Source organism: Opisthocomus hoazin, chromosome 8, assembly GCF_030867145.1.
Source record: "Opisthocomus hoazin isolate bOpiHoa1 chromosome 8, bOpiHoa1.hap1, whole genome shotgun sequence".
Classification (NCBI taxonomy): domain Eukaryota; kingdom Metazoa; phylum Chordata; class Aves; order Opisthocomiformes; family Opisthocomidae; genus Opisthocomus; species Opisthocomus hoazin.
The window spans coordinates 13,470,238-13,488,508 of record NC_134421.1 but is presented as its reverse complement, the minus strand read 5'-3'; the positions used below and the strand labels follow the sequence as shown (position 1 = coordinate 13,488,508).

Here is an 18,271-nt window from a genome sequence, read left to right as displayed (position 1 = left end):
TCTTTATGTCCAAAGTCCCTTATGCTCAGGAGTATTAATCAAGATAAATAGCTGTGCTTTTAAAAAAGTATCAAAGATAAAACAGGGATCTTTCAAAATAGTCCAACTGTGGCTGTTTCACTGTGCTGCTATTTCTACAGCTCTGAGTGCTGAAGATGGCAAGAAGGAAGGAGGTGGTGATCCACTGCCTAACAGCTTTCAGGAGCCCAGAGGGTATTTCAAATGTTCCAGTGGACCATGGCATCCCCTTCCCCGTACCAGGCAGTATCTATGGCTCTTGCTTGTGGCCCTCTTCCTGCCAGCATCCGACATGGCAATGTCAGCCAAGGCTGCATGGGGTCATTGGCAGTTACAACAGCATGAGACTTAGAATTAAAACATCAGACCTATTTCTGTGTCAGACAGAGTATTTCTTGATGAAAGTACTAAGCCCAGGGCCCACTTCTCATTTCACACTGACGTAACTGCACCAGTCTCAAATGTGCTACAGAAGGTTGTGAAATCACGACCAAGCCCTTGGAGTCATTTGTGATTCTCCTGAGCTTTGCAGTCAGGGCATGCGGCTTCATTTTGTGTAAAAGCTGGGGTAAGAATCGTGTTCACTCTGCCCTTTGGAGACAGGAAAGCACCTGCAGCAGACTGCATGGTGAGGTTAGAGACCAGCAGTAACTGGGCAATGATCGGCTTCAGTGAAACGTAATTACTCCTGCAGTGTCTATTGTTGAAGGTTGTTTTCCACTGTACAGTTCAGGGAAGTTTTGTTCTCTCCAAAGAAACCCCATGCTGCTCATTTTGAAATCAGTGAGAATTCAGAGTTTGCCCCAAAAAAGGGACAGTCAAGCCTTCCAAGTGAAGAGAGAGCTCTGTTGGCCAGCGTCTTGTGAACCTTAGGTGTTCTTGGAAGAGAAATGGCTTTGAAGACTCCAGCATAACTTCATGAAGCATTTTTTCCCCTCTGTCTCCTTCCTCTGTCTTCTACCACAACTTAGGCACTACAGTTTTTCCAAAGGTAGCCCATCAAAAGAAAATTCCTAGAGAGTTCACCACCCTGTCAACAACTGGTGTTCACCGTCTCTCCCTCTGCTATGTGTTTACATGAGGAATGGAATTTTCTAATTAGAGAAAAACACAGCAAAATGTACCCAATTCAGCTCAAGGGGAGAGGAAACTCAAGAGTTTCTTCTTTCCTTCTGCTGCATCCCGCAAAAAATATTTAAACAGTTTTTCAGCACTAGGAGTTGGGGGAACATACTCACTCTCCTAGCAAGCAAGGGAAGACAAGAGGCTTCCCTACAGACAACACTACAAAATACTGGTTACATGAACACAACGCATTAAGAGATTAAACTTTTCTATGTAGTCATAGCAAACTTTAAAAAACTTGCCTGTATCTTAAGAAGTGGTAATGACGATTTATTGACCAGGACTGCTAGATATGTGTGTGAATACAAGCACGCACACACGCAGACACACACATACTATATTATTTTTTTGCTGAGCTCCTGCTTGTCTGGATATGTTAATGTAATTCTCACACTTGAAGTTTCAAGGGAATGAGAATAATATCAAATGCTCGCACTTTTATTGTCCAGACACTGAGGGGGACCACTGGGAACCCAAAAGCATCCTGTCTCAAATAAAGGAGAAGTTAACTAACATTAGAGGTGGAATTAATGACAGAAAGTTCTGTTTCGTGCTTAACCCTTTCCACTTGGTTCTGTGACCAGTTCTAACCGCAGCGTTAGGAGCCCTGAAACATTGGTTTGTGGTTTCTTTACTCAAAGATGTGGGGACTAAGTCATGTTGTTTTTGGGTTTTCTTCTTTTTGTGTTGTGCTTTTTAAAAGCAATGATAGAATCAAAGGGTAATTTTTTTACCACCCTGAAGGATCTTCACGTCGTAAGACACTGCTGACTTCACTTAGTAGCACAAATTAATTTATTCTGCATCTCCATCTAGTTACTTACTATGTTCATTCCTATCTGAAGCTGGAGGTCTTAGCTCCAGTTCGAAAACTTAAACCTAATTTTTTGCTTTGCACTCATTCCTGGTCCTCCCATTGCTCTCACAAATATCCAGGCCTGCAGCAGTGAGGTCCCCTTCAAATTACCGGATGTTTTTTCTACCCCAAAACCCTATAATCAAGAGCCACATTCTCGCCTCTTCTTTACACCACCTCCAAAGCTTGCTTGCTTGCTAAAACTTTGGCCTCTGCCCTCACTGTGCTTTTCATCAAATGTGTTAGTTTACTCCTATTTGATTTCACAAGCCTCCCTTACAGACTACTAAAACTACTGTGGACTAAATCATTCACCTGATCCACAGCATCAATTTCAACACCCCAGCTTAGCAAAGCTCTGTAAAACTTAGCCCATCCTAAAATAATATGCCGTCTCCGCTTTGGCTAGAAGGAGCACTGTTTTACTCTGGCTGCCATCCCATCTATCAATCACCATGCTTCTTCATGTCCTACCTAGTACAATGCTGTCTTGATCCAGCTGTTATTGAACTCCTCCTGTCACAAGTATCTCATCACTTTTCTCATCATAACCCCTATCTCCTCCTTCCTCCGGGAACCCTTGAGGATACCTACTCCTCCTCAGGATTTACTTCAGCTGGCTTGGAAGCATAGGCACTCTTTCCCCAGCTAATGATTTTTTCTTCATTGTGCTATAATTATAATACAGTAATGAATACACACGTGTGTGTTTTAAAGGAATCCATATCACGTGTCTTTAATAGAACACAGATGTTAATGCTGGCAACTCTTATTGTTCAACATGTTCTCCCATTGTCGCTTGTTGTTTCTTACACTATTTCTGATCTGGTAAACAGCAGAGGGGAAGGACTTGTCTGTCATAGTCGTTGACCACCACAAACCTCCATGGGGTCACAGTACTAATCCACTGAGCAAGCCACGCTGCATGCATTTGGTGATTACATTGACTCATGAGTGAATAAGTGAATAACAGGGAGCACTACTGCTTCTCCATATTTCACTATACAGCCCTGATTTTGCCATGTCTGGCAAGGCTGGCACACAACCAGTGCTGATCTTCAGCTCAGATATTCAGTAAGATAGTTCTATAAACACAATGACATTATGGCATGACATAATTACTTTCCTGTAGGTTTGAATCAGCTTGCTTGCTTTTACAGGAAATCACTTATATACACTGCTCCTCCAACTTAATTGACACCAGGGAAGTGCCACACACACTACTTTACACATTTAGCTCTCAAGTGCATGAGCAACATTCCCATAATCCATTAGGTACCCACCCAGCACAGACTTTGTCATCATACAAGGCAGCTAAATAAACAGAAAACTCCAGTTTAGAGTATAAAAGCTTGAAAAATTAACCATACTAATTTTGGAGGAAGGGTGAAGCAAAAATTACAGTACCTTGTGCTAGGGCTTAGATGCTATAGTAACACAATACTGGTGCCGAGAAAAAAGTTTTACTGTCTCCGTCTCCCACCTCACCAGATCCTTCTTAACATCACCCATGATGTCATTGCACCCTGGACTTTGAGCATTGACTGGAAAGGCTTTGCAGAAGAAAGAATAACATTGGAACCTGGAAGTGCATCGTATGAGATAAGCTGGATAATGTGAAATAATGTACAAAACTAAACAGGGCAGAAGGAAATCAGAAGAGACATTCAGCATTATTTATGGACTACAGGATGGCACACAAAGTCACACACCTCAGATCAGCATCTCTCTTGAGGGCCTCAGTGAAACAAAAGAGTGGAAAGCATTGTATTTTGGGGATAGATCAGGTTTCACCTAAAATTCCTCCCTTCAGATCAATTTATATCCAACTCTGTTTTACTGCTCCACCAGCAATAAGTACAGAAAATATTCCTATATTTACAATAAGTATTGAAAACCTCATTATTTCTTGGAAAGGAGGGACAGAGGTTAAAGGGGAAAGTGTCTTAATTTACAACTATGTGTTTTCAAATAGAGGCTAATGTATGCATACCAGCACTCACTGTTACACATCAGTGCCAAAATACTGATTAACTGCAAAGTGATCTTTGCAATAACACTACACACAGAGCAGAGCCCTTAAAATCAGGAGCGAAAATTATACACTTTGGGCCACCAGTGCTGTAAGTTGGAAATAACTTCATGACTCTCCCTTCACTCCTACCAAAGATGGCTTTGCTGAGTTCCTAATTCAGGATTTAAACTCCTGCTTGACTCTGAACAGGCATCTTCATACACCAAGTACTAGACACATATGTAAACCTTGCCATCTCAAGGCTTTTGTGTCACAGCATCTGGGAATACATTTACAGGATTTTAATTCAAAGGGTTGAGTTATGCATATGAACTAACACCCTGCATCTGATCACGGAGTGACTAAGACACTGCAGTGCTACAGTCCCATCCCAAAACCTGCAGACATCTATACCAGAGCTGTCAACAGTTCATGCACATTTTAAAAGCATCAAAGTGTTTTTCCCCATTTTTCCAAAAGAGCCCTTAAAACACATAAACAGATACGTAGGACACAGACATTTTTCTCTGCATGATTTCAGTAAAAACATGCTTTTCTTGTTAAACTCTGGTGCTATCCTTTGATTACAAGCATCTTCTTTCCCAGGAAATCTATCACTAAGCATGTGTGAATACTCATCTCAGGGGTCTGCCCTTGTGGTGGCTGTGGCCACCCCCAGACCTTCTCATCACGTATGTGTGTGATTTGCCTCATAGTCGCAGATATAATATGTTCTCCCTTCCTTCGGCTTCCCTACCCATCTGGGGGCTTGCTCAGTATGCTGGTTGGCCACCTTATTAGCAACAGAAATGGGATTCAAGTCTCAACATGACTCTGGTGGAAGCTGGAAGTATCCCCATTGACTGCAGTGGAGTTCAGCCTGCTTCTACCGCTTCAGCAAGGGCTTCCTTGCTCCATTACTGGGTGGTTGTGAAGCCTGCTTGCTTTAGTCCTGTGGACTACTGAGATCTTTTGATTCCACATAACTTCAGCACAGACTAAGGGCACTCCATTGTCACTAGATAAACCCATTACAAAAGATAGCTAAGCGTATGAGCTGCTCTCTCTCATTGGTTGCTCCATAAGGTTCCATAAGTTTCATGTAGGTGGAACTCTGGTGGGGTTTCAGTGGCAGAAGCAGAGGGCTGCCAAAGCGTGTGTGTTTCCCCAGCGCTGCAGCTTTCCCCTCGAGGCTGCTGGGCAGTCAGAGGCTGGATCTGTGTCTCACCCCAAGCCCCAGGCACTATGGCCAGCCAAAGTAGCTTGTGACTCCAGCATGCTCTGGCACCAACTGATTAACCCTTCGTGGGATGAGGCCAAGCCTTGCCAAGAAAGCTGAGCTCATGTTTCCAAGAAGCAAAGAGAAAGGGAGAGTTTTGAGCAGAGCGTTGTCATTGCCGGTGGTTTCTTCCAGGCTAGCTGTAAACTTGGGTTGTTTATTTGATCCCGAACTTTCTTTGCATGTACACAGGAAAACAGATGCTTCCCACTCCCGGGCCCCATGCTCGAGCCAGGCTCTCTCAGCAAAACCCACAGGTAGGGCACACAGCAGAGACATCGCTTCCTGCCTCTGCATGCTTTGAGCTGGTGATAGAACATTATCTACCCCACACACTTCTCTGGCCTCCCTGCCAGGGTATCAGGGCGGCTCGCAGCACGCAGCTCGCTTTTCCTGTGCGGTGGGAACAGCTGCTGCCCCCGCTCACAAACAGGGAACAGAGGCCAGGCCTTGCAAGTGTTTTGGCTCAAACAGTGTGCACGGGGCACGGATGAGAGAGTTGGGGAGCAAGCCAGGTCTCCCAGAGCCTGAGCAGGTGGGTGCCCTAACTACTAGGTCGCCTTTCACCTTCCAGCATTAAAGGCCTGGCACGGTCCATCCACAGCCCTGCCTGTGGTAAGCCTCAGGTGCAGTCCTCCACTGGATTCATTTATGCCAGCAGCAAATTAAGTTTCAGGCTCTTACAACAAATTAGAGAGGCAAAGGGGAAACAGAGCACAAACTTCTGTGCCTGGACATATGCCCAACCGTAGGGGCTTCAGGATGGCCAGCTCTCACAGTCTCTTGCCTCTTCTTCTGAAACAGCGGGTGCTGGTCCCCGCCTGTGCCAGGACTGTGATTTACTCCAGCTGTCTGCCCTTCTGTGGTCCGAAGAGGATCCTTCAGCTTTCTGCCCGAAGAAGGTCCTCACAAGTGACACAGGTTGTCTGAGAACATGATGCACTCACTGTTCCCCTCTCTTGTGACATTTCTTTACATAAGCAGCTGAATAGCAAAACATAACAGCATTCATTACTAATTTTGTTATTTATAGTAAGCTGCCACAGATGAAGACTGCAGCACCATTCTATCTTCAGGGCGTAGTGTCTGCCTGTCCACACAGACAATTGGTAATTAGCACAAGGACAATTTGTTTATCTATTCTCAAACTTAAATAAATAGGAAAGCCATTTATTCTGTCAAAATTCAACACCCTCCCATTGCCAGATCTCCAGGTTAACTGCTTAATGAATAGAGCTCATCGCTTCAGGGATTTAGGTAAAGACAAAAGTGTCTCTTAAAAGAATTCCCACTAAAGAAAATCAAATAGGCAATAAAAAATAACAGGTTATATGGAGTGAAGGGTTAGCATTTAGATCACAAGAATCAGGAGCACAGGACAGGATGAAGATCACTGGGATGTCAAGCAGAGGCGTAGAAATGGACAACCGGTATGTCGGGGAGGTGTGGTGTGTAGATCCTGATTACTCCTGGCACATGCACTTCCTACCTGTCCAGACACCCACCTGTCAGCCGACTGCTCCAAGTGAATCCTCGCATGAGCATGAAACTGGAGAATAGAAGGCAGAGAGGACACTCACAGTTCTCCAAGTAAAATCCCACATGTGCACTAAGATGCATTTGCATGGCTGGGATGGCAGGACCCTGCCCAATGTAAACACCACACAAGCCAGGGAGAAGACATGACATAATTTTTTCTATTTTTATTGCTGATTCCAACCCTTCTTTGTTTTCTTTTATTCCCTATACCCACCCCTGAAGTTAGAGAAGAGACTTTATGAATAGATGGGCTTTGTGAGTCGCACCCAAGCGTTGGCCCCTGTTCACTCTCTCCTTGCTCCCACCACTGCTGACAGGAAGGGAATGGGAGCTGCTGGATTGCTCACGCTCACCTTAAAGGCAAAAGCAGTCTGTGTGGAAAGAAACAAACAACCCTTGTCCTTCTCACAATTCAGATGTTTTTAGCATCTGAAAGTGTTCACTTACTCAAGCTTGCAGGTGCAGCTTTTTTACATGCGTATGAGTGTACACACATCCATACCTACAGGATGGGAAAAGCAATGGAAAAAATACAGTGTCAGAGGTTATTGCTGTCAGGCAGCAAAAGTGGGTCAGATCTGAGGAATTCTGCCTGGCCTCCATTTCCAATTGTATGGGTTCCAGTGAAGAGCTATTTTCTTCTTGTCCTACCACCTGTACAGTCTTTATTTGATCTTTTTATCCTATCATCAGCATCCAGCAAGGGGATAAAAACTACTAAATAAAAGCAAACTATTTCAAACACAATGGCTGGAAAGAAAGAACTAACGAGGAGCTCCTTCTTTTGTCTTTCAGCTCACAACTCCGAATTTCCCTGTAGTGGTCAAGCTGGGACATGCTCATGCTGGAATGGGGAAGGTAAGTAAAAGAAAAAATGCGTACAGCTCAGGAAATCAATATATACGTGGCACAGCAGTCTTGTGATTGTACACTTCATGTGACCAGCCAGCGAAGGGGTTAAACCTCCCCATAGCCTATCTGGGTTGCACTGGCTGTTCCTGTGGGAGAAAGGGCCTTTTTCCGCTGTCACGCACTCGGAGACAGGCAGTGGTATTGGGTTGGAGGCTGTCTGGGATGCGGGAAGGGGGGTTGCGAAGAAGGGGGAAAAGCTGGCTGGGCTGAAGTCATTAAGCTCATCTTTTATATATTTTCTCCTCTCCTGAAAGTGGTAATGTTGTTTATTCAAGCACCTGTAATGTGCAGCTACACCCTGTAGCTCTCACAATGAGGAGCAGTGGTGCTGGTCTTTTTGAGTGCATTATGATGACCTTATTCAATAAAACAGGAGCCCTTCAGTTATTTTTTTCCTCCTTGCAAGGAAGAACAAGACCTTACAAAGCAGAGTGGCTGGTTGCCTGCCAAGGAATCCTGAAAAACAGTTCACTCCCCAGAAGGACCTGTTTGTTTTTCCCAGGCTCTCTGGGATCTTTATTCCCCCAGTGAATTAGCAGCCCCCGTTTCTTGGGGTGACTGGGCTCCCCTTTCAGTGAGGCACCACCAGCACATTCCTGCTACACTTCAGCCTCCTCTTTTTTGCACATACCTTTTTAAAAACATCCTCTATCTGTCTAAACTTTATTTGTTCAGAAGTAGGAAATTCTGATGCATCATCCCTGAATCCAAATAAATGCATGGTACATGAACTTTGTAACTGATATCCCTGTCACAGTGCTTGCCTAGAGCAGACAGACCTTCTCCCAGTCTCAAACTTTGCCTGAAAATTATATATAGGTATGCCAAACTTAAACTTGGTACAGCTTGTTTGCTTGCGCTCTGCAAACAGAACCCCCTTCTGGCTTCTTGGACTGCACATGGAAGATCTCATAATCTTTCTTGCTTTGGTTCCAGTGTTCCCCTGTGTGGATGGTAGCTGCGGGAGAGGAAGTGGGCTCAGATCCCTGGGCCAGCGGTGGAGTTGCCTTTCAGCATCAAAGAACAAACATTGAAATAAGCAGGAAATGTTTGTTAAAATAGTGGTGCTGCGAACGTTAAACAGGCAGAGGTGTCATTGAATTAGAGTACATGCGGACAGCCTAGAGCTGCTTGTAGAGTGAGCCACTGAACGTGTCCCTAGGAAGGATTTCATTAGCAAAATACAACCAGGACAAACCAGGAGGAAGAAACCTCTCCCTGAGGAAAGGTTTCAAGTTCCCTGAGACACTGCAATCCTGGATCTCTCTGAGTGCTCTGCAGTTTCACCTGTAATGTAGGGAAGTCTTCACGTGTCTCTCTTGTGCACAAAGCACCTTTGGTGGCTACAGAAATGAGGGCAGAATCAGAGAAAAGCACCCCAACCTTAACTGTGTTTTCAAACAAAACTCTCAGCAGAATATTTAGCTATTGTCTTCTGCACCAGACACCAAATCTTTTTTCCCCTCTCACTTGCCCTCCCATTTCATTCTTGAATGATGTTGATTTTTGCTGTCACAAGTTTTAGGGGAAGAGAGTTTCTATTCAAACTCCAGGCACAATTGTACGCAGTGGTACAAGCAGGGTACGTAGGAAATCATTCCAGATGAAGATAGGCTGACAGCCAGCATCTTAGAAGAAAGAATTGGTCTGAGGCCAAGTTTACTGTAGTCCATTATGGACTACTAGCAAAGTCTGGATGTGGATTTGGGCACAGAGTTTCAACACTGCTCTGTTCAGTAGATGGGGAAGGTACAGGAAGGAAGGGTTGTTGACGTTACAGTTTTAGTTTGGGCCCTTCTCCGGCCACAAGCAGCCTAAAGGAAAGTTGAGACTGATTAAATTGGTCCTCTTGAAGTCTCACTGCATTTCATTGCATAGAGCAAAGAGAAAAGAAAGTTAAAATAAAATACAGAACAAGTCTATTTGTTTAAAAGACATATAACAGGAATTTGTTTCATGTTGTTTTTCAGACAATAGAGTTCAAGCCCAAGTGGGACTGACAGAAAGAAACAACAGAAAATGTCAGGAGCAATACAGATAAGCGGAACTATGCATATACTAGAGAAATAACACCTATAGGAAAAAAAAAATCAGATCTCCAACTAAGTAATTCACAGGAGGAAATCTTCCAGGAGACATAGTGGTGGGTTTAACCACCATAATGTAAAAGCAGTAACTGGTGATGACAAGAAGATTACAAAGAGCTAAAGGATTTCTTTGCATAGGTCTTCAGAAGTAGAGATGATAGCAGGAAATAGCAGGTCTTTAGCTGTAAAATATATATAGTATGAAAAGAGAGAGGTTTGCTTTTGGTTTAGATAAATGTAAGAAAGTAAATGTTAATAAAGCACCTGCACTGGGTTATGTTTTGTATAAAAGCAGTGACCGAAGAAACAAAGGATAAAATAACCAACCTATTAGCCAAAGTACATATGTGAGCATCAAAAATAGTACTTACTGCAACAAACAATGCGAAGATAGTGAGCCATGTATTTGTACCTGTAATGGGTGCTTCAAAGGATGTGAGCATTCAGATTACAATCTCATTACCAGCAGAAATTGTCTAGGAAGTACTTACATTTTTTTTGTTATTAATGATAAAATCACATGTAATGGGAGGCACCAGAACTTGGAAAAATGAGCAAAGATAGGAAGTCCAGACACTGTTATTCTTTATTTGTACTGAGGCAGTGGCCATGAGCCAGAAAAACTCTGGACACAGAAAAGGCCTCTCCATGAAAGAACTCCACCACTGACTTGCAGGGAGATTTATGTCATTTCACAGTTCTTCTTCCGTTTCTCTGTGTTACAGACCAGAGGGATTATAATGATTACCTGATAGTTATTGCTAATTCATGTTCATAAGGCTCTTGGCACCATAAGAAGTGCTGAGTGGTTATTATTTTGCAACAATGGCTAGAAAGAGCATAATTAAACTAGTCAGACTTTCATTTTCACATATCTTTTTTTTCACATTTTCACAAAATTCACTCACGACATTTTTTAATCAGAGGGTTGAACAGAAAATCCTCAAAGCTAAAATGAAAAATGACTGTGTTAGGACTTGTAAGAAGCAGGCTCCATTGACTGCCTTTGGCTTGGAAGAGGAACAGTTAGTATTCAAGGTCAGAACCAAAAGGGGTGGCAGGACACCACTAGTGATAGAAATGCTCTTGCCAAGTGGTACGTGCACGTAAGGTGCAGGCGGAGATGAAGAAAACAAATTTGCAATAAAAGGCATCTTTTCAAATTTCCATTGAGAAATCCAGAAACAAAAGCCTCTCTATTGACTTGAACAGAGACACCAGGAATAGCCTTCACTCAGAAAGACGAAGGGGCTCCAGAAAATTTCCTCATCTAAAACCAGGACACATGCCCCTCAGCCCCTCCCATGACCATCATTATTCCCTTTCCAAAACTTGGAGTCACTTCATATTTTGCTGGCACTGGAAGATCATAACAAGTGCTCTGTGTGCTGCTGGTCCAATACAGTATCAAAACAAATACAATATCTGTAGAGATACCGCTTAGACAATGGTTTACAATGGAGTCAGGAGAGAAGGAGCTTTCTTGTGCTGTATTTAAGTTGCCCAGGCTCATTGGGGTCAACAGTACTCAAGGACTCTTCCAGGGAAACCATGAATGGACACTGAGAGATGTCCTTCCCTGTGCAGAACTGTTGTTCACCCAGTAGTTCTTAGGAGGTCAAGGCATTTTTAAGTGTTGTGCAGTTTGAACCTACCTACCCCAGAAGAGACTGGGCATCTCTGTTGAACACGGTGAGCAATACAGTGAGAAAGGAATCAACGCTTCTTCCTGACTCTGGACCTCATAATGCCAGAGCCCACCGAAAAGAATAAAACTCTGAGTGTGTTAATATCTGCCATTTGTGTGCTAACATGACCCTAAGGTGCCCTAGGAATGGAGCCCAGCACTGCAAATTCACTCAAAGAGCCTCTTCACCTCTTCCTGATCAGATCATGAGAAGGAAACAACTGCCAGATCCGCGAAGAGAGGAAAAACAGTATCTCTTCATGTGGCATTATATGTATTCATATAAATTTAATAAATATAGATATATATTGCTACTCTTAACTTTATTTTTAGAACTCTCTAATTAGGCCAGTTTAAGAGTCACCTCCTGTCCCCTCCTGCCCCATAATTATGTAAACACCTCCCCAGTACAAATCCAGGCTCAGATGAATTTATTACATTGCAGAAGAAAAGCTTGTTGTTCATAATAATGTGGTCAGAGTTATTTTCTCTCTTACTGGATGGGAAAGACTTCTCTACTTTTTTTTCCCCCCCCTGCTATAAATATAGCACAAACTAAACAGAGCCACTCTGTAATGTAAAAATACTGCAAGCTTTTTATCAGGAAGGACAGCTCGTCACCTTGTCTCTCTCGGGACTGGAAATAGAATGTTCCAAAAGTGAGAGCTTTGAAAATCCAGTGTGCTAAAGAGGAAAGGAAGGGGAATGGGCTGCCTTGGTTTGTCAAGGAACAAATATTTTCTTTTACAGAGGACAAATAATGACTTGACATGTAATATTCACAACGGAGCAGTCCAATCACTGCATTCCCACTGACTCACGTGCAAGGAGGTACCACCCGTCTTGAAAATAGCAAAAGCATCCCCATTTCTTGCACATCAGTCTGAAAGCCTTTGCTGGACACACAAAATTGTGACTGATCCAGGGCACTGGGGACCAAAGCTGCCAAGACCTGGGGCTGAGAGAATCTCTTCATTAGGAAGTTAGTAGGGATTACAAGGTTGAATGCATTAAAGGCAGCGTAATGTCTGGAGAACTTCAGAGTGAGGATGATAAGCAAATAGAGACTGTGTTGTGTCTTTATTATTTTGAGGTAGGTCAAAGTTAGGCCTAAACTGAATGCGTGTTGGTTGGATCGAGTATTTTCTGGGAAGGGGAGTATGATTTGGGGTAGAGGGAAGGAGAGACTCAGGAAACCCTCGGTGCAGAGCCATTCCTGAAGACTCGCTTTCCCAAAATGGTAAAGTCACTACAGAAAGGCTAACCACAGGTAAAGATGGATGAAAAATCACAAGCTTTGTGCGGCCCTGCCAGTTCCTCTGGAGCAAACCACTCAAACTGTGCATTTTCACAAGCTTACCAAGACTCAGTTAAACACCATGTTGCCAAGCCCAGCCCTGGCTCAACCTTGGACACTTACCTTCCAGCTGAACCTGCCTCTAACCCCAGTATGGACACAGAAACTGTTTCTGCAAGCCATCTCCAAAGTGGTGTGGGTTTAACCTGTAAGGCAGAGCTAACTCTGGATGACACTCAGAGAGGCAAGACTAGGGCAGCCCTAGCAGACTGCTATAATTATGCCACTTTGGCTGACTGACTATTTTTTCATGTGGCTACGTAACTAATGAAAGCAAAAGAGGACTGTGAGGCAATACCTTGCAGTGCTTAGGCTAAAGATGAGAGAGGAGTGCCGTAGCCCTGGGATCCTGGTGTCCAGGAACATCTGGAATATACATGAGGCGGCAGATTCAGGAACTATGAGACAGAGAAAGCAGTAATTTCTACCCAATTCCCTCACTGCCAGAACCGGTGCTCACACAAATCTCAGGGGTGGCTCAGACTGCCCGTGAAATATCCACGGTGGGTTTTTAAGAATGCCAGGACGCACTCTCCAAAATCCTGTCTTGCAGGAGGGCCTCAAAAGAAGGTCCACAGCAGGAATTGGGCAGAAGTGTTTCTTCCTGATCTGTGTCTCAGACCGCTCTCCAGCCAAGAGCAGGACGATCCATGCCTCTTGGGAGGCCTGAGGACCGGGAGAGGCACCAGGTGCAGGTCATGTAGTATCAGCCTCTGAGACGCCACCACAGGCCAAAGGGACAGTCACATCTGTGTGAGGATGTCCCCAGGGATCCAGCCAGACTCCCCTCTCCACTGCAGCGACTGGGAGAGTGCTAGGGCATGGCCAGTGCCTGGCTTAGAGAATAAAGCCAGAAGGGAAGCAAGGACTATCCCAGGGAGCTTTCTTACTCAGAAAAGGCATTCGTCAACACACTGGCCCAAACTCTTCACAACAGGTCACTAAAACGCTGCAGCAAACAGCAGCTGATGGCTCCAGAATGAATCTATTGCTGCTCAAACAGCCAGCACAGCTAAGCAAACAGGCCACCAGGGCAGGGGCTGTGTTTGCACTCGCTGTTTGCACTCCTCTACGCAGCTAATGGGATATTGTATTTATCCTAAGAAGGCTGGGGAAAAAAAAAAAAAAACACAAACAGAGAGAGAGAGAGAAAAATGGCTTCCTGTTGATCTCTTTCCAACTTCTTTTCTCAGTTTCATGCATTGGCCAACCTGCCATTTTAGAAGACAGATTTATCCCTTTTAGGTAAATTGGTAACTGTTTGCTCTAGAATGATTTTTAATAGTCCCTTCTTAAATAATGCCCTCTTGGCGTCAGGCTACATCCACCCTGGCTTTGCTTATCTCTAGGGTTTTTTCTCCTGTTAGTAGAATGGATATTTTATTGACATCTAAAAGGGTTACAAGGCAGAAGGAAATGAATTATACAAAATTTAAAAGTAGAAAGCTAATAAAATGGTGGACTTGATAGATAAGGCAGGAAAAGAAATCTAATTTGACTGTTACTATAGAGCTTCCTGTTTATGAAGTTATAACCGTACCCTGGACTAAACCAGCATTAACCCAGGACACGGCTGTTATTTTGTCAAATTTGGCTGGCTCTCACAATTAACAAACAGTGGCTCAGACTTCAGCTTTGCTGTGGTGATTATTTTGATGCCTGGTGGGAAATAAGGCCGTGATCTCCTAAAATGGGACCTCTGTGAGGCGCATTCTCTGAAAAGTCCAAGGGAAGGGCTCTGGCACAGGCCAGGGAAGATGGCAGAGCTGCTTCCTGAGGACTGTGCAGTGGTGGAGCACTGTGGGAGTCATCTTTGTTTTTCGTTCCTTTGTATCCTCAGTGAGTCCCCTTCTCTTTATTTACTCAGCCAAAAATCCTCAAGCCCATTGGAGAAAACATGTTCAAGTGCTTTCCTCTCTCCCCATAGGGAGGGGGTTATGGAGAGGAGGAAGATATGGACCCTTCCTTTCCATAGCATGCTGTTTTTTGCGGAAAAATTCCATTTAACAAGACAAGTATACAGCTCCTCTCTACCAATAACAATAGTGTCTAATTCCAACCTGAAGAGGGAAGCAGCATCCTTTCCTCTGCGACAAATGTTCCTGGGCTGGATGCAAACTCTTCAGTCGGGGCCCAAAGACATCTGTTGCACAAGCGCAGCACTTTGTTTCGGATCCCACAAATGTCCTTGTTCCAAGTAGGTCATTATATAATGGCTTTTGTCTTTTCCCCTTGCCAAAACGGTCCAGGAGCATGTGTCGTAACACCGTGCGTTGCCTGCCCATGCAGTCCCTCCTGCAATCATCTCATCTGGGTGGGACTCTCGCGCTTGATGTCATTTAGCCCAGCGCTGCTCTTTGTGCAACAAAAATACCCGGCCCCGACCCAGCCTGCATTGTTCCCCCTGGTATTTTGCAAGCCGTGCCCAGGCTGAGGGCTCCCCCCATGTGAGCTGCTCCCCTCTCCCACACCCCCCACTGTCTCTGGGGCATTCCCACCACCTCACCCTGCCCTGCCGCACCAGGCGCAGCCAGCACCACACGTAGCCCCACTCAGACAGAGGGGAACAACACAGCTCAGAGCAAGGCTGCTCCTCCTGGATGATGTGCAATGGTTGCCTTTACATTTCTCCTTTGTGTTTGTTATTTCCTTTTATTTTCCTACCCTCCCACACCACAGACAACTGTTGTCTTCCTCTGCTCCTTTCCTCAGTGGTCCCTGAATAGCGAGAGCACAGCCTTCACCACAGCAAAGGGAGGAGGACTAGGGGTATGTGGCATTCAGCAACAGGAGAAGCTCTTTTTTATTCTTATTCAGGCATCTAGCAATGGTCATGGGTCAAACTAGTTGCAATTTTGACCTTCCCCACAACCTGTCCAGTTCTCAAGAGCTTTTCTGTACCAGGATGTGGCTGCATCTTTGGCTTATGTTACAGCTGGCACTTACACAAAACCATCTAAACACAGTAAAACAGGTTAGCAACAAGCTTGTCCTCTGTTCTCTAGTGAAGATGGCTCCTGCCCTCTCATGGTTGAAGGCAGATATGTAAAACCACTTGTTTGTTCTTTGAGAAGAAACACCAAATACCATTGTATCCGTTTCCTTCAGCCGGCTCCGCATAGTCTGGCATCACCCTCCTTTAAGACACACACTGATGCAGCTAGGAAACTCTTCTGGGGCAGAGACCGACCAACCGACCTGTCATCACGAGTGAGTAGTTGCTTAGCAAAGCGGGGCTGCAATCCCCAGCTGTGGTCTCAAAGTGTTACCAAACTGCAAAGTGTAGGTGATACGTAAAGAAAGTCACTCGCTCACCCTTCTCACACAGTGTCGGTCCTTTTTCCACCAATAAATCCACCCTTGCTGATTCCATCCAGCCCTAAGGAACAAGGTTTGCAGAGGTTTCTCTGATGCACCAAACAAGTTTTTGCCAATAGACTGAAGGCTGGTGTTGATAGTATGAATGAGGTGAAGTTGTCCACTATGTTCTTGTTACCTGCTTGTTCAGTTTTCCTCGCCCAAATCAATGACATTTTGCAGAGATTTGATCATATCATTAGAGGTTCTACTGTTTTGGTCCTTCTTTCTTCCTTTTTTTTTTTCTTTGGATAAGATACAGAGCATTTCTCATAACTGAACACAAATCTGTGAAAAGCCAGCTTCTCAGAAAAACTCCAGCTCATAGGCCACTGCCCTCTCATTTCCAAGTGCGACTCAAGTCTAACACCCAACCAGCTGTCCCACACACATGCCCATGGCATTGCACTCACACAAATCTCCCCGAGAATCACAGCCTCCCCCAGAGACATCTTTCTCCTTCACAGCTTGCTTCCAGCCAGGAGACCTGCACTACTCCTCAAAGAAAGTTTGGCAAGGTGCAATGTGAAATGCCAGGGAACCGAAGCCTAGAGGTGGCAGGCAACCAGCTCTCTTGTTGATTTCATGGCATTGGTTTCTATTTCCTGACCACCCAAAATACTCTGTTTTCATCCATCCTAATATGGGAAATAGCAGTTCCAATGTTTGAATGAAGTAATGCCCCTTAAGAGATCAAATATTTTTCTGAAGCATCATAAAAGCAACGAGCATTAGCAAGAGCCATCTGGGAAAAAGTCTAGCTGCCTCCCTGGTGCCAGGTTTACCAGGGCTTGTGCATGAGGAAGGAGAAAGGGGTTGATTTGCTCTGGGTTGTGTTGGTGTGGGGAACTTCTCTCTCTAAATCACACAACCCATGCTCTGTCCTCAGCTCTGTCTGTGTGGTTTTTAACTAACATTGTGCTATTCAGGTGTGGAGATGACTTCTGCTCACAAAGTATTCCTGTTCTTTTTGCTCTTGTCACTTTTTCACTGGATTTTGGCAATCAAGGTCAAAGTTGAGAACCAGCATGACTTCCGGGACATGGCCAGCATAGTAGCCATGGCAAAAACCTACGCCACCACCGAGCCATTCATTGACTCCAAGTACGACATCCGAATCCAGAAAATCGGCAGCAACTACAAGGCTTACATGTGAGTGCATGGCTATGCCAGACTCCGACGGGGGGGAGACAGTGCTGTGGATGTGATTCAGTCGGTGTCTGCTCTGGGCAGGAGTAGGAAGCTGACTTAATTTCCTTGAAGAATAGCCCTGCTGTTCTCCTCCCACCTCGAACCCAGATCCCTCATCCACCGATCATCTTCTCCATTACTCACCGTCAGCTCATTGTTTCTGGAAGGTAAATCTCTCTCTACCTGTCTGTAAGATTCAGTTAGTTCCCACTATAACAACTGTGCTCTGCCATCACCTATCACCTCTCCCTCCTGTTGTCGAAGGGTTCATCTTTCTCAGCAAAATCCTCCAGCCCCCATTACCCTCTGGTGGGAATTGAACCCACCTCCTTCACACTCAGGGGAAACAATAAAAGACTGAGCCACCTGCAACTCATGGAATCCTACAGTGTCCAATCCATAGCAACACCCCATCCTCTCCCCAGCTGGAGATCATGGCATCGCAACCACACGAGGACATGAGGAGCATCCAGCACCGGGTACAAACAGCCTCAGCCCGGCCAGCACACATGGGCGTTCTGCATGCGTGCTCCTTGAAGCACACAAAGGAGGGAAAGGAGCAGGAGAGGCAGTTCTGTGGGTGCCCCAAAGCTCCTCCCTGCCCCACAGGATATTGAGGGAGGTGGCATGAAGACAACCCTCAACACTGGTATGTTTAAAAATATTAAAAAGTGTTCAGCCAAACTGCAGTAGTCGTCAAGCTCAATTAAAGATGTAACCACATGAGTCAGTAAGACACCTGTTTCTTCTTACTGCAAACCAGTAGACAAGAAGAGCCAAACAGAACAGCTTCTCCAGAAGTTCCTTATCCAGCCACAAAATTCTGGACAAGTAGACAGCTCCACCAGA

At 44.8% G+C, this 18,271-nt stretch overlaps 1 protein-coding gene across 1 annotated transcript in view; it reads left to right on the top strand.

Annotated features, from left to right (window-relative positions):
• SYN3 (synapsin III) overlaps positions 1-18,271 on the top strand; it is a 202,229-nt gene that overhangs the window by 157,217 nt on the left and 26,741 nt on the right. The window contains exons 7-8 of the mRNA XM_009944026.2: positions 7,627-7,689; positions 17,241-17,383. Coding sequence (XP_009942328.2) covers positions 7,627-7,689; positions 17,241-17,383 — 206 coding nt within the window. The remainder of the gene's footprint in view (positions 1-7,626; positions 7,690-17,240; positions 17,384-18,271) is intronic.